At 40.3% G+C, this 16,982-nt stretch overlaps 1 protein-coding gene and 2 long non-coding RNA genes across 3 annotated transcripts; 1 reads left to right on the top strand and 2 right to left on the bottom strand.

The window, feature by feature from the left end:
• The first annotated feature begins 5,593 nt into the window (after positions 1-5,593).
• LOC124652646 lies at positions 5,594-9,060 on the top strand. The gene is made up of 2 exons (XR_006987732.1): positions 5,594-5,798; positions 8,599-9,060. It is a non-coding gene; the product is annotated as an uncharacterized LOC124652646 (long non-coding RNA).
• On the bottom strand, positions 6,636-10,586 carry LOC124652643 (MDIS1-interacting receptor like kinase 2-like). Its single transcript, XM_047191685.1, has 2 exons — positions 7,342-10,586; positions 6,636-7,255 (listed from the first exon to the last, which is right to left on the bottom strand). Exons 1-2 carry the CDS (start codon positions 10,532-10,534, stop codon positions 6,909-6,911), a joined length of 3,540 nt encoding a protein of 1,179 aa, XP_047047641.1. The 5' UTR covers positions 10,535-10,586; the 3' UTR covers positions 6,636-6,908.
• Positions 10,587-15,457: 4,871 nt separating this feature from the next.
• On the bottom strand, positions 15,458-16,402 carry LOC124652645. The gene is made up of 2 exons (XR_006987731.1): positions 16,229-16,402; positions 15,458-15,995 (listed from the first exon to the last, which is right to left on the bottom strand). It is a non-coding gene; the product is annotated as an uncharacterized LOC124652645 (long non-coding RNA).
• Positions 16,403-16,982: the final 580 nt, after the last annotated feature.

Below are 16,982 nucleotides of genomic sequence, written 5' to 3'. Positions count from 1 at the left end.
TTTTAGATATCAAATAGCCACAGTTGGTATAATAACCACAGCTGGTATCAGTTGGTATTACTAATAGTCCACGATTTAATTAGTTGTAACAAAAGTTTGTGAACAAATAAAAATCTTGCCAGCCAAATAGCTAGATCTATAATCATTTAGTTGAAGGATTCACATTGGATGTCCACAATTGAGTGGATACACCACAAAGATGCTTCACAAGACCTTAGAAGAATATAAACAATAAGCTACACCTAGACCAATATTCTAACCATCAATCCAATGCTTGGAAGAAAAAGGAATTGAAGACCATAAGAAAACTCTAAGGGGTAGAGTAAAGATTGAGTTGGATGTACAATAACTCAATACCTTGAGCATAATAGAAGAAGAAGGTCTGAACTGAGAGGAAGTTCGATCTTATTTTCATAAGATTGTTGAACACTACTTTCGAAGGATGTCGGATCGAAGCCGAGGTTTATACCTCGAGGAAGTAAGAAGATGACTATCACTTGAGAAAGGGAGAAATATTTACTCAGAAGTACGAAATCTCAAGTAAGTTAAGCTTAGTGAAGTTGGAAGAAGGAAATATAGGAGACCAAATAAAGCTCAAGGAGGTCAAAGACTGAAGGGATTTGACCATACCAGAATCAGAGACTACATGAAAGATTCCTTTCATGAAACCTAAATAAACCAAAATAGTTATAGGTATCAACTATACACCATGATTGGATAGGCTAAATGAGTCTAACCTTCTTAGTAAAAGAAACCATCATGATCATTTCCATGATAAGTACCTTACCAAGTACCATTATTGCAGTTTTGGTAGTAAGGGAAAAACAAAGACCTATTTTATCAAATAGGAGATTGTTATCCAATTAGTCCTTAATTAAGACTGTCAGGACAAGAAGAAGTTCCAATCATTGAATATTCAATGAGAAAGGAGACAAGCTTATAATATTGGAGGAAATCATGGAAGTAAAGGAAGTAATAGTTGTTTGATGTCAAACAGTAATGGATTCCAGGAAGAATCTGGACAAGGGATATATTCAATTATATCCAGTGAGATCACCATGGAGTTCGAGAAAAGATTTAGTCTGCACAAGTCAGATCCACACTCCGGAAACGTGAGAGAGATCAAACTTCGAGGACGAAGTTTAGTTTAAGGGGTAGAGACTGTAATATCCCAGGTAATGGGGTTACAAAAATAGAGGAAACAGATGTGTGCATTGCATTCATGCATAGAAAATCCGGGGAATTTTCGCGCTTTAAAGTAAAACAATCACGATGAATCGAAGTTTCACTTGACCTTGGTGGAATTGAAGTAGCTCATCAAGTCAAGCGCTATAAACCTCATTGTGACTTTGTTAAAACTTTGTTTTGGGTAGAGATAATTTGATCTAAGGGGTTAGATCAAATGGAACTAATAATCAACACAACAACACTTTACTCAATGATCAACTACCTGATCTTATTAAATATCACAACATGATATTCCTAGCCATAACATGTGAACATCCATGTAATTGGAAATCAAGTAACAATAATTGAAGAAACTATTCTCCACTTATCTTCTCCATGTCTTAAACTAATCCATGCTCCTACCATGAATCTCATGGTATTTATTCTACTTCATTCTTGGAAGCAAGACCAGGAGATAAACTCTAGAAATATATAATCCTCTCTACTACATATTAATATACATCAAACCTAGAGAGGTGAGAGTTCTACTATAATTATTAGAGAAGCAACAAACCTTGAGCTAAACCTTGGATATGCATCCAAGTATTCACATCATCATCTTAAAGAGAAACTCTAAGATATTATTCAAGTCCTCCCCATGTAAGAGAGCCCATTAATATCAATTCTAGCTTTACCTATTAATGAATAGAGGACAATCTTTGAACTAAAGTATTAGGAGTTAAACCATATCATTTGGGAGTGGTGAGCTAGCCAATACCAAATGGAGTAAGATCATATCCATGAGTTGATGAAGTAGGGTAGCAACTAATTCAACCAAGATAGCCAAGTGGAGTTTTAGACTTGATACCTAAATAAATATTAGGAGTACACCATAAACCCTAGAATAACTATTCTTATATGAGTGGGATCAAGCTATGGAGCTACAGATAAGTAGTTGAGGTAACACTTGAACCTTAGGGAGATAATTAACCAATCATCAGGATGATTTTATCATCATATCTTGAGAATAACTCTAAGTAATTATCTCAGGTATTATCCTCGGATATAATCTATTGAGACAACCATAGCCATGTCCACCCAAGAAACTATAAGAGAGATATTATACCCTAGTTGATCAAGACAATACTTGATCTTACAAGTGAGAAACCTAACTCAGGAGAGATACCTTAGGAAGCCAAACCTTGATCATTATAAATTGAGTGATGATCATAAAATCTAAGAACTTGAGGAATTAATATCAAGAACAAGTTGATCATGTCTAACCATGATCATGTTCTTGAGATATGTGAGGATAAGATAAACCCTAATAGGATAAGTAGATATCATTCACCACATAAAATTATGGGGAGATCATTAGTAAGCAACCCTAGACTTATATCCCAACCTTTACTTGTGAACTACTAGGTGATCACAATTAGAATCCTACCATATCTATATTTCCTAAATTAAGGAACCCAAGAGCACCTTAGAGTTAAACACTATACTTTATGTAGTGAGAAACCATACATCAATGTGACCAAAGTTAACTATAAAAAGAACTATAATCAATGTAGTTACTTTAATGATAAGTTGGGAGTAATAAAAGAAGTTAATTGGAAAAAGATAAAACCAATTCTCAAATCTTAGTAACTAAAGGAGAACCACAACTATTATGCAAGTAAACTCTCTTGCCATGAATAGTGGTGACTAAACCCTAAGCTATACCTCATTTCTAGTTCATGTATCACTATGGTGATCCTAATATAAACCTAGGCCAAAACTGAGATTCAAAACAATTGCCATTAGGTAAATATCATTAGAACCCTAGTATGGCACATTAATAAAATCTTAAGTTATAATTATTAAACCTGGGAAAACTCTTGTGATACATCTTATAATTAGAACCATAAGTATGATTAACACCCACTTATCCTTACAACCAAAAGTCCAACCATGAGGAGAGTAATGTCTACTCTAGGTAATTCAAAGTGTTATTAAAATATAATACTAGTGCTAACCTTGACATAGAGTAATAATCAAAATTACAAGATCTTAATAAATAGAGGATCACATAAAATCATATGCAGGGAACTAAATTCTCAATTAAGAGCTCAAAACCTAATGATAAATTCTAAAACACTTAGAATAGAAATTATCAACCCTAATAATAATAATGGATGTGATTACACAATAAAAAGAAAATTAAAATGAGTGCATAAAATCATGATTATTTACAATTTGTAATAAAGCTCACATATGTGAAATGTTTAATTAAAAACAATTGAGTATTACAAAAATACATTTATTAGTCTTCATAAAAGACCAATTGTTTAACACCTGCAAAATAAAAAAATAGTTAATACATGAATTATAAACAGAATTCAACACAAAGAAGAAAGCAGAAAATAGAAAAAAATACAAAACAGAAATGAATAAAAGAGATAAAGGAGATGGGGCTTACCTGGACCTTACCGGCCAAAGCAGCCCAGCAGAAGCCTGCCCAGCAGCCCAACACCACGGCCCAGGCCATCACCAAACTGCAGCCCACGATACCCCTTCGCTAAAAAACAACGGGAGAGGGTCGTCCTCATCCTCTCCAAGCACGCATGCCGGCCGCCGCGACGTCGTGGTCGCCTTTCCCTCTCGCTAGCGAGCTCTCCTTGATCGTCGTCGTGACGAGGCGCGTCCGAACGCCGTATAAAAGCCCCGGGACGAGCTCTAGCCCCAGTTTTCTTCCTCCCTCGCTAAATTTTCTCCAACCCGAAACCATGGCCGCCCCAGTCTCCCTTACCGCCGGTGAGAGAGGCCTTCCCGAGCCAAGCGAAGCTTACCATCGTGACCGCCGTCATCGACAAGTTACGCCCACGGGAGGAATTGGTCCGGGATGATCTCAGCCGGGAGAATTTCACCGATTTCGTCCGCAGCACCTCGCCGGAATCCATGGCCGTGTCGTCGACTCCGACAACCCCGCGCATCACCAAGCATACCCACAGGTTTCTGGTGAGCTTGCGCTTCGCCTGAGCCTATTATTGCATCCTATATCCGCCTGTAGCAAGTTCTTGCATCTTGGCCGGAGTTCACCGCCGCGGAGACGTTCGCCGGGGTCATCTCCGGTGACCATTTGCCGGGGGCGCCACCTCCATAGTGTTCAGCGTGCTAAGACGCGTCCAGTGAGCCCATTCGTCCGTGCCCTACTGGCCGGAATCGCCGTCGCCGGCAACAACTGCCTCGCCGGCAGTGTGCTCCTGTGCCTCGTCAGCGGATTGACTTGGTCCACGCCTGCGTGGCAGCTGGCGTGGCCTAAGGCCCACCAGTCAGCCTCTGGGGTAGAATAGCCCGGGTAGCTTTAGCTTTTGGTTTTTAAATTTAAATCCAGAAAAGATCTGCAACTTTGAATTAATTTGTAAAATCCATTTTAACTCAGAAAAATACAAATAAGTGATCAAAATTCTTAGAAAAGTAAACTCTATCCAATAAAAATATAAAATGAAATTTTTATTTTTAATAAAAATTTAATTATTTAATACTTGTTATTTAAGCCTTATTTATTAATTCTAAATTCAATTAAATTCAATAAATAAGGAGTGTTGAGCGGTTTGACAGAGAGAGAAAGAGAGAGAAATGAGGGGCTTTTCCGCATGAAACACAAAGGGTGGACTGGTCAACACCCTACCACGGTCCACGTACGTACCTCTACGACGACCAGTGACCTAGTTGAATTACATTGCGTATCTGATGACCGTAAATAGTGTATTTTTATGTATGGTGACCATAGCGAACAATGCTGACAAGTTTGATGACCCCTCATGTATTTTACTCTTTTTATAACTTAGAGATTGATAATTTATCAGGAACTCAATTCGGCTCCCGGGTGCATATGATCCCTCTACCATAATAACATATTTTCAAGTGTTAAAAAAATTTGACAAAAAATTTACATGTACATCTAATATATGTGTATTCATCAAGTTTCACGAAAAATGATATTTTTTGTAGTCTAAGCGAAAAAGAGAAAATTTATCTTCTGATAAGTCTTTGTTTCAACACCGAATTTTGTCGTTTTTACACACGCCACATGACATATCGATTTTTCATGAAACGACTTTATGAGCGTGTAGCACATGAAGATGTACGTGCAAAAAATTTATTTCAAATTTTTTAATATTTTAAAATGTGTCTAACATGTATTTCAAAATAAAGGGAGCATACCTCTTATGTGCCATTACCTGAAGTAACCTTAATCGGGTCCAGGTGAACCCAAACCCAGGTCTCAGAAATTCCCTTTAGTCCTCGCCGCCTGAAGCAAAATGTGAACCAGTTTTATTTCTGGTCAATCTCTTTCATTCCAGCTCACGCCGAAGCATCCCCTGGCGGCGTTGTTAGCTGTACACAATCTCGCTGGCCCGTGTCACAACACCACCTCCATCTGTCCATGAGTCCATCCCCTCTATAACCTCCCCTCCATGCCACCACCACCTCCAGCTCGCCCCCCCACGTCCACATTGCCGCTCCATCAGCATCTCCTCGCAGGCTCGCATCAGATTCGAAATTTCCTGACGCCTGCTAGGTCCGGTCTCATGGTAGCTGTGCATTCTTCTATGACTAGCTGACCATATTGCCACAAGCCACATGTAAGTTCCTTCTCCTCTTGGTTACCTATCTTTTCTGTTGCTTGTGAATTTTGTGACGACTCTTTTGCATGAGAATGCTGCCCATGTGATTCTTCTTGCTAACGGTGATCAAGGTTCACATATTGCACATAGGAATTGGAGATCTGCCTGGTTGTACCTCGTTAGATTTCTCTGTTTTTTTCTTGCACGCAAGGTGTTTGTGTTTTTTTCCAAACCGCTATCTGTTGGTAGACCATAAGAGGCAATGCTACCTGATACAGAGCCATTGGGATTCACACATACATGCACCATCTTTGAGTTTTAGCATACAACAGAAACATCCCTGCAACAGGAGGGCCTGTTCAACTTGCCAGTAATTTGTGTCAGTCCTTTACTGTTTGGAATAGACAACACAGTTGATGCAGAAGTTACATTGTGTAAACTGGGCAGCCTTTGGAGCTTATACTAGGAGATCGACTACCTGAATAATCGATTAAATGGGTTTTGAAGTCAGGAAGATTAGAAGGGAGTACAATAGAGCTGCTCATGAGCTTAGCTTCTTTGTCCAGGTTTTTGGGGATTAGTGAAACCTGGCTGGGTTCATGTCACTGTTAATTCTATGAGCTGATTGTACATGACATGACTAACTCTTCTGGTAATGTTTGAAGCACCCCTTTCTCTCAAGAAAAAAAAGAAAAGGAGATGTCCTAGGACTAGGAGTGAGCATAGATCATTTTCTAGGTAGGTTGAGCCATTGGGCGTGTATGCAATATAGAATCATTTTGTTGTAAACACTGATATTTTTCATTTATGCTGATAACTCAATCCAACGAGTACAATTTACAAAAGATGCAATAGTACATAGGTTGACAAGATAAAATCTTAGAAAATAGGTATAATCTACACGAGATTAACAATCCATATATGGTGCCTTCCATTCCAAGTTTAATGTATTTCCATGCCAAAGTAACTAGAATTGTACAGCAACGCATGCGCGCAAAGCACATGCCTTATACTAGTAATATTAGTACATGACATGGGGTCAATGCAGAAAACAAACTACCGTACAAATAATGTATTACAAACAGTCTGTAATCAAAAGAAAGAAACAACAATGTGCACAAATAACACTCACGACCAGCAGGGAGGGATGACAATGTCAGTGTGCAGATAATCAAGATAATCATCAGGTCCTTCAGTTGTAGAGAACACCTTGATTACTTCTTGCATCATTGGGCGGTGTGACGGATCAGGTTCTATGCACCGAACAGCAACCGCAACCAGTGTAAATATTTCACTTGCAATCTCAGCTTCAGGAAGAGGGAGCCGGATGTCCAGTAAATCCTCAAGTTGCGTACTTTTGTTGGCCATGGATGAAAGAAAACCACCTGGATGATGTCCCATAAACAACTCTAGAGCCAGTACTCCAAAGCTATAAACGTCACACTTCTCTGTCACCCTTGTTGTGTATGCAAGCTCTGAAAGACCAAACACTGGAGAATTAGATTTGACAAACAAACCGTGGAATATTAATTTTCTGACCAACGTAAGGATATAGTATTACCTGGGGCAAGATATCCTTTTGTTCCGGCAAGCCTTGTGCAGTTTGATGCATCCACATCTAGTATTTTTGCAATACCAAAATCAGAGATGCATGCTCTGAACTCAACATCAAGCAAAATGTTGCTGCTTTTTATATCTCTATGCACTATGGGCGCAAAGCAACCATGATGCATGTAAGACAAAGCATTGGCAACGTCACTAATAATATTTAACCTCCTTGCCCAAACCAATCCAATTGCAGTTTCCTTGCTCTTCAAAGATGCTGACAAGCTTCCTCTATCCATGTATTCATAGACAAGAAATCTCCCTTGAGGAGCAGAACAGTAGCCGAATAACTTTGCAATGTTGCGATGTCGAACATGTAGCAACACATCTACTTCACGAATAAATATATCATCCTCTTCCATCATATGAACCTTCTTTACTGCAAATATCTCCCCTGTTGGTAACTGAGCTCTATACACTGACCCATGACCTCCATTTCCAATGCAGTGTGTATCGCTGAAATTTTCCGTGGCATCAACAATTTTCTTGTACACATCTTGTCCGTGAAAGTTCCAGATTGTGAACAGATTTGTAATCTGTGGTTCATTCACACTTTTTACAATTGATGTCTTACTTTTATATTGCAGCACCATCACTACTGCCATGATAAGCACAAAAGAAACTAGAGCAGAAATTATAGTCAATAAAACAACTTTGAATTTATGATCTTGTTCATGACTTCCAGTAGTTTCACAGGAGGGCAAACCTCTCACTACACCACATAGTTGGTTATTGTGCATGAACCATCCAACTGGAGCTTCTTTGAAGAACCTGCTTTGCGGAACCGGTCCTTCAAGTTTGTTGTATGACACATCCATAGATACTAGGCTGATCATGCTCTCGAATGATGGTGGGATGCTCCCGTTCAAGAAATTGTGTGAAAGATTCAAGGCTTCAAGCATGCTGAGACTACCCAACTGACTCGGTATTATGCCATCAAATGAATTATCACTTAGATCCAAAACATCTTGAAGGGATACTAGCATCCCTAGTTCTATAGGAATGACATCATTGAGGTGATTACGGCTCAACTTCAGGAGGCGAAGCTTGGAACAATGCTCAACGGACCCTCTTATTGGCCCTATTAAGTTGTTCGATGATAAATCCAAGTACTCCAAGTTTATTAAAGATCCAATCTCTTGTGGTATACTTCCTTGTAGCAAGTTGTTACTGAGGTTTAAATTGAACATTACTCTTACATTGCCAATTCCAGGTGGGATTTGTCCTTCAAGTCGATTTGATGAGACATCGAGTATCCCCAGCTGAGGCAATTTTCCGATGCATGGTGGTATGACTCCAGTAATACTATTCTCCAAGGCACGCATCATAGTAAGTTTGAAGCATGAACACCAATGTTTGGAGAGTTGGCCAAATAGTCTATTTGAACTGATATCAATATAGACAAGATTCGGATGAACTCCCATCTTCGAGATATCACCTTCGAGACGATTTTGCTCGAGGCGAACCCTTATTAGTCCAGTGCACTTTAGCAAGCTCGTAGGTAAGGGTCCGATCAAATTGTTGTTTGTAGCGGTCAACTTTTGTAGCCGGCCTCCAGCACAAAGACCGGGTGGTAGGACACCAGAGAGGTTGTTAAAAGCGACTTGCAACTCCACCAGATTCTTTAATTGGCCAATTTCATGAGGAATATGCTGAGAAAGTTGGTTACTATAAAGGTACAATTTAGCGAGTTTAGTCAAATTCCCCAAGGCATTTGGTATGGGACCTGTTAGTGTGTTGTTGCTAAGATTCAAGTCTTTTAAGTTGGCCAAGTAACCTAGCTCTTGAGGGATATGTCCAGAAAGTTGGTTATGAAAAAGGTACATCAAATTGAGTTTGGTCAAGTTCCCTAGGCTGTTTGGGATGGGGCCTGTAAGTAGGTTGTTATCAAGATCCAAGTGCTCTAAATTTATCAAACGACCTAGTTCTTGAGGGATGTTGCCAGAAAGTTGGTTGGTAAAAAGAGATAACATAGTGAGTTTGGTTAAATTCCCTAGGCTGTTTGGGATGGGACCTGTCAGTATGTTGTCATCAAGATCCAAGCGCTCTATGTTTATCAAACGGCCTTGTTCTTGTGGGATGTGGCCAGACAAGTTGTTAGCCCAGAGAAAAAAGGTGGTGAGTTTGGTCAAATTCCCCAAGCCATTTGGTATCTGACCTGTTAGTGTGTTGTTGCTAAGATCCAAGTCCTTTAAGCTGGCCAAGTAACCTAGCTCCTCAGGGATACGTCCAAAAAGTTGGTTATCAAAAAGGTACAACAAACTGAGTTTTGTCAAATTCCCTAGGCTGTCTGGGATGGGACCTGTCAGCTTGTTGTCATGAAGCGCCAAGCTTCCTATGTTTATCAAACGACCTAGTTCTTTAGGGATGTGGCCAGACAAGTTGTTACCCCAGAGATACAACATGGCGAGTTTAGTCAAATTTCCCAAGTTTGCTGGAATGGAACCTGCAAGTTGGTTCAACCCAAGTTGCAAATCTTCCAGGTTTACCAAATTACTCATTTCTGGAGGTATGGATCCAATGAACTTGTTAGTATGAAGATGCAGAGCAGATAGTTGTGTTAAGTTTCCTATAGTAGTTGGAATATAATCTTCTAGTTGGTTTACACTAAGGTTGAGCTCTTTCAGCCTTGCTAAATTCCCGATTTCTCGAGGAACCGATCCTACAAGCTTATTATTGGAGAGACCCAGGGTTGTGAGCTTTGTGAGGTTTGCTAAAGCAGGTGGAATTGAGCCTCTTAACTGATTGAAGTGCAGAAGCAGAGCATGGAGATCCCTAAGATGCTCCATACTCGAAGGAATGCTCCCAGTGAGCTGGTTGTGTGAGAGGTCGAGGGTCATCAACGTACTCAGGGACGAGAAGTCGATGGACTCCAGCTTCCCTCTCAGCCGCATCCCACGTAGAGAGAGGCTGGTGATCACCGGTGGGTGTCGCCATTTTGCGCACCGGATGCCACGCCAAGTACAAGGCGATGACGAAATGTTTCCCCAGGACTGTAAGGAGTCTTGGCTTTCGTTGGTTAGTGTGGCTTTCCAAGAGAGGAGTGCTCTTGCTTGTCGTTCAAGCGATGGCACAACCGCGGCCTCCGAGAGAAGTGTTGTGGTGGTGACCATCATGAGTATGGTGGCAAGTATTTTGGAAGAATTCATGGCTAGGCTAGGATAGGAATTGGCTCTGTTTTTTGCGTCTCCTCGAAGCTCATGGCAGCACCTTAAATGGTCACGCTAGTGCTTCTGGTGTCTCTGTCCCTTTAGTAACTACTAGATTTAGATGTGCGCCTTGGCGCACGACCCCGTAGAGCTCATGTCAATGTATATTTTGTATAACGACAACAAAAATCTGCTTATATGATATTACATTTCTTAAGTTTCACAAAGCAATGCCGCGGACCAAATGTATCAAAATAGGTGTTCAATCAGATGGTATGGGCAAAACCATTCTGTTGTTCGGGTGTTGTGGCCGAAAAACAACATATAAATATACAAATAGATCCAAAAGACTAAAAAGTTCAGTGGCAGTGTGCAACCACAATATAGTAAAAAGCATAAGATATACACCTTTTGTGCATAAGCTGCTCTTTCCCTGCAGTAGATGATGAAAACAAAAAAGTTAATCTTGCCCACTTGAACCAAATACCTATAAATAAGAAGCAAATAGTATAGCATTTAAAAAAGGGATCCGGTGTGAAAGATTGAGAAGAGCAGAGTGTATATCTTCCATTTCATTATTTCAGCCAAGGCTTTTTTGAGTGCACATTGAATCATGACAGAGAAATGGTAAAAGTGACCGGCAATGATAAGTCGATAGCTATTAAATATTAGCTCTTATCTTATCAAATCCAACAGGTAAGAATTAACACAATATTTTTTCTGAGAATTAAAAAAGCTCCAGAATGAACAAACAAACCTAGTAAGCACATAAATCTGATGCTACATCATTTTTCCTTATACACGAGGACCATAAATAAGCAAGTCTGAAGTATTTGCCCAATGTATTTAAAATGTACTTATTAAAAGCTTCTACTGATCCATGCACCAAAACCTAGAAAAAAAGAGAAGAGATTCAGCTATAGGTATCTAAATAACACTTGCTAAATAATAATAATAACTATCAAAGTTTGTGGTAGCATGTCCAACCTTAGGTGGATAAATATGTAAAGCTTCTTCAATTAATATCAAAAATGCAAGTGGTTCAGTAGACATGAGAAGACAAAACACTCAAGAGAGGGGAAAAATTACTTCAAGTGAATCAAGTTCGGCTAACCTAGATAGAAGACCATAAAAAAACTCTTACATCGCACACTTAAAATAAAAATATTCCATGGTCAGATAAATATTTAATTTCATCTGATCATCACATACATTTATGTGTGCGGAAAAGCTTTTTGTGAGGTAATCATATAATTCTAGTTTGTTTACCGCAAAGCAATATACGAAATGATGTGTTCTTCTAGGTCAACCCGATAACCCTATTTAACCAATGCGGTGAGAGCACATATCTAAGTAAAAAAAGTACTTGGATCCACTATTGCGACAAATATGGCTCAATGGAGAAGATAAGAACCAAGATCAACGGATTATAAATGTTTAAACACAGTAGTGAATCAAGGAAGATTGCCATCAACACCACTATGCTGCATTTATTAAATATATTTAGGAAAAAATTGACTGACATACATCAAAATATAAGGAAACCAATTGCACTGTTTTAGAAAAGCATAACAGAATTTCTTGGGAAACCAGGAAAGAAATCAGTTTGTGGCAATGGCATCACCTTGCCTTGCTTCTCCGTATCAGCCAGCAGACCCATTTTGCAACACCTCCGGTAGTCGGTGACCACGCTCTACCTCAATCCAACCTACGGAAGATAGAAATTGACCAAAAGGCAACGGCGGTGAGGCGATGATCTTTTTCGAGAAAACGCAAAAAACTTTTGCATTTCATTTCATTAAAAAGAAGGGAAGAGTTAGTTGTTACAATCCTCCTAAGAGGCCATGGTTCTGAAAAGATAAAAAGAGATTACAACTCAGTGGACATCCCAGGTGGGCGGCAGGAGGACACGCAGACACGCAGACTCGACGCGCCAGCTCTGAACCAAAGGGCAGCTTCGTCTCTGACCTTGGCGATGACATTGCGGACAGATGGTTCAGCTCCATGTGAGGCAATGATCTAAAACCATATGCAGTGCAAAGTATCTTACAGCCACTTCTGTTTTAGCAGCTACTCTGATTGTATAAACTGCATACTACGCAAAAAAAAACATGGTTCAAAGCTTCTAAGTGTCAACGTGATCAAGTAAAATTAAATTTGAATATTTTTATGAACTGAGGATTCATAGCAGTTATTTTATTCTAGATAGTCGAACTGGACATAGAATTCATTTTTGTTTCATATAACTGCTGCCCAACTACTGCCCCTTGCTATCAAAATGGCAGGCAAACTGCCCACCTGGAAATCGAGATTGATGCAAAAACCAGGGAGGTTGGCTCTGGTGAAGTCTGTATTTGGTGCGATCCCAATCCACCAATTTCTGGTGTTGGCACCACCCAAAAAAATCCTGAAGCTGATGGAGAAAATAGAGGGAGCTTTCTTGTGGGAAGACCGCGCCGCTGCCAATGGCGGGAGCTGCCATGTCAATTGGCGAAAAGTGAGTCGGCCAACTTCACTTGGCGGCCTCGGCGTCCAGAATCTTGAGCGCATTGGTCTTGCAGTACAAAGAATGGAAGTGAATCTAATGGAGACATTAAGAGAAAGCTAAATTATGGCAGGTTTGCAGTCCTACATAGCATAAATAGTAGTACATGCCAATTGCGTATTGAGAGACAGAACCAACTAACTAAAAGGAAGAACTGTAGATGGGAAAAGCCAGATCAATGGAAAAGCTTATAATTGCAGAGTATAGAAGTCTGATTGCTGAAAATATTGCACGCTGATGTGCACCTACTGTTTTTCAATTAGATAATATGAGAAGGAAGTTATACTGCAAATAGAACACTTCTCTAGGTGGCTACACACTGCCATTGTGTTGCCCCTTAGTGGTACGGCTTCAATATGAGGTTGCAGGTGTACATCCTAAGTCAGCCTGAGGGTAGGGATGCCTTGTTGGCACAATCTGAATCTACCGGTGATCTCACCTGGAGCTTAGGCCCTTCTTGGCATGTATAAAGATAAGGATGACATGACTACGTGCGCTTTTTAGCAGAAGCTAATTCATCTTAAGTACGACCAACCAAGTTTAGCAGAGAATATGAATTACTTAGTGTCCATCCTCCAGTCATGTATATATAACATATTCAAGCAATAAATGGCTTTGTGCAAAAAAAAAAGCAATAAATGGCTCGAACAAAAGATTTCCCGAACAAGAGTTTATCAACAATGCAAAAACTGTAATATGACCCGAGATCACTGGCCAAGTCATACCATCTAAATGCAAAATATATGTATGCCAGAAGAATAGAGAATAGAGAATAACTAACCAAACCAAATCTCTAGGAGCAATTCAAGAAATGCCAATCGTGTGGCATTTTCTGAAAAAACGTTGTGCTATGCCTTTCTGACTAAATCACATTTATGCATGGTCCACTTGGAAAATCTCAGGATTTTTGGCATACATATATTTTGCATTTAGATGGTAATAGATTTGGCTAATATGTAAGAATAGAAATATTCATAAATAACTCGTTAAATATAACCTTCGTTCTTACTATTTGGTGGCACCAACTATTTGAGTAACAAACTAAGAATGGGGCCTGATGCAACCAATTTGACACACTTCTGGTGGAGCCAAAAACAAGCTTCAAAGGTTCCAATGAAAAAGCAGCAGAAATAAAAGCCTAGTATTGGTGTACATCAGACTGCTAGAGAAACGTGATAATCTTGACAGGGCTACAATTCTATATGTCAGGTTTCGTATTTGAGCTGCAATGCCATCCACACTCACGAAACGTCCGCCACTGGCAGCGGAATTTTCACCTGCCGAACACCATATTGCTGGGATCATTTGAATATGAGGTTAACATAATAAGGTTGGATTGGTTTCATGTGTAATAAAGGTAATAAAATACCACATGCTATGATTCTGGCAAGAATGTTATAATTTTTAATGATGGAATACATTATTAGTGAATTTAGAAAATGTATTAAACTCTTGGATAGACAAGGAAGAAATAAAATTACATCTAAGGTCTGCAGAATAAACGAAGAAGAAAACAACTTGAGTCAAAGAATATGTAACTCCGGAAACACCAAAAAGTTATGTTCTCTTTAAAGCATGTACATGTGTAAATGGAAAATTAGACTGGGAAAGAATAGCACTACCTAAATTACATGTCATAACAGTCTGAATCAAGGAGGTGAAATGCCTGATGGGATAACCCGCAAGATTGATTTTCTGTTGTAATAAACAAAGTATCTGCATCATATGCAGGTGGTAGCCCCAAGATATTAGCTACACTAAAATATGACACCTAATCAAGGAGGTTTTAACCCAGAGATTAGCATTATTAGATAGCATGAATCACTTCTATCAATTCTAAATATTTATCACTCAAAACGTTGTACTGAACTAAATCTTATTCTCCCGGATGTGTTTAATCAGATATGGAAATATCCATGTTTGTACACAAGTGCTCTTTATTAGCCTCACAGTTTAAGCTCTAATCATTTTGTATCTCCTGCTGAAGTATGTAAACTGTCAAATCAGGCAGATAACACATGCTATTAAAACCTTGGTCCTCCCCTGGCACATATTTAAAAATATGCCACATCTATTTCAAACTTAATTATTTCAATATCATGCCGGAGTTTGTATCTTACTTGCTTATTTCTAACCTGCGGGATATATGACAAATAGAAATGGAATATTTCCATAGCTCCAAGCAGCAACAAGCAAAAGTAGTACACTGCACGGATACCTGGAATGCTAATTGCCTGGGTCATCGCCAACACAGGGAGGACATTGGACACAACCTACAAGAGTTACTGTTAATCTGTTGTTTCAATGGAGGAAACTGTATCCCTAATCAGAAATTAGATCTGTATACGTTATTAAGAGGTAGGAATCTCCTCTTTTTCTATAAACTTCAGAAATGAAGTGCAAAATAATGTATGCTTCATTCTACATATCGACAAAGGCCTACAAGCATCAGGAAAACAACATGAGACACGAACACTATAGAGGAAATCTACAATAAGAGGAAAATCATTAGGAAATTTACAGTCTCTGCCAAAGATAACCATTGCAAAGGTAAGAAACACAAAATACAAAACCACATGAGAGCTATATATCATACGGAAAGAGCAGAAGACGCACTGCCGCCACGAAGCTGCTGGGCTCTTTCAACAACTGGAACCAGCACCTTAGGACTTGGAAATCTTTGGTTAAACTAAGTATCATCCAATCTTACTGCTTGTTGAGTGTCCATGGATGGAACACCTTAATTATATTATATGTCAGAACACTTTCATGGATAATGGAATAAAAATTGGCAAGCAACAAATTAACCAGCTGCAATACTTGTCCATGCAATTGGTATGCTCAACAGAGTCATCATGGAATCTTTCATCTCCTGAAGCCACTCCCAGGTGACCTCTTCTATTTGGCAATCCCAATCTGAAAAATAGGTTGGATATATAAGAGATAGAAAGACCGGACATAATGGAATCAAACTCAAGCTTGAGGTCATTTAGGCTACAAATCTGCTAATGGGAAGACTATCAAATACCTCTAGTGTATGCAAGCTAAACAAATCTGGGAGAGACCTAGGAACCTGAAAGCTACAAATCTTCTAATGGGCAAACTATGAAATACCTCTAGTGCATCTAAAAGAAGCAATGAGCTCGTACATATGCAGCTATTCCTTGGAGAGGAGGGAGCGATGGGGCTCGTGGTGGCATGGTGACGTACTGGTGTAGAGGTCGTCCGCGAGAAAACAAGGAGCGAGGACCCCATCGGAGCTCCTATGCAGTGCCAGGGGCGACCCACCAGGACACTCGCGCTCGTGGAGGCAGCACGCCGCGCTTGGGGCAGCGCACCATGGCGCCGCCGGCGATGGCGACGACGAGGCGGCGCTACTTCCGCCGGGCAGCCCGGCGGCGGCGACGACGAGGCGAGAGGGGATCGGAGGCGCGGCCGCGGGTCGGAGCCGTCCAGCAGTAGAGCGGCGACGAGGCGGTGACCTGCTGCCTCCACCGGCAGCCGCCGGCGATGGCGACGACGAGGCGGCGATAATTCCGCCGGGCAGCCCGGCGACGGCGACGACGAGGCGAGAGGGGATTGGGCCAGGGAGGGCCTGGAGGTCGGGCAGAGATGGGATTGGGGAGGAGCGACGCGAGATTGGCGGCTAGGGTTTTCTACCGTGCTTCTTCATTTTATATGACAGTGAAAAAGTTACACGGCCAAGATTTGCTGGTAAGATGCATCGATGGTTCGCGTGCGCTAAACTCTGTGAGGCCCCCTATGGGGGGCATCATATATACCCCTGGATGGCCACGTATTAGTATACTAGATGATTCCCCGCGCATTGCTGCGGAAATTTTTATAAATACATTGATGTGATATTTGCTTTAAAAATTAACCTTTGGATTCCGGATATATATG

Source organism: Lolium rigidum, chromosome 5 (assembly GCF_022539505.1).
Source record: "Lolium rigidum isolate FL_2022 chromosome 5, APGP_CSIRO_Lrig_0.1, whole genome shotgun sequence".
Lineage (NCBI taxonomy): Eukaryota > Viridiplantae > Streptophyta > Magnoliopsida > Poales > Poaceae > Lolium > Lolium rigidum.
This window is presented reverse-complemented; position numbering and strand designations above follow the sequence as displayed.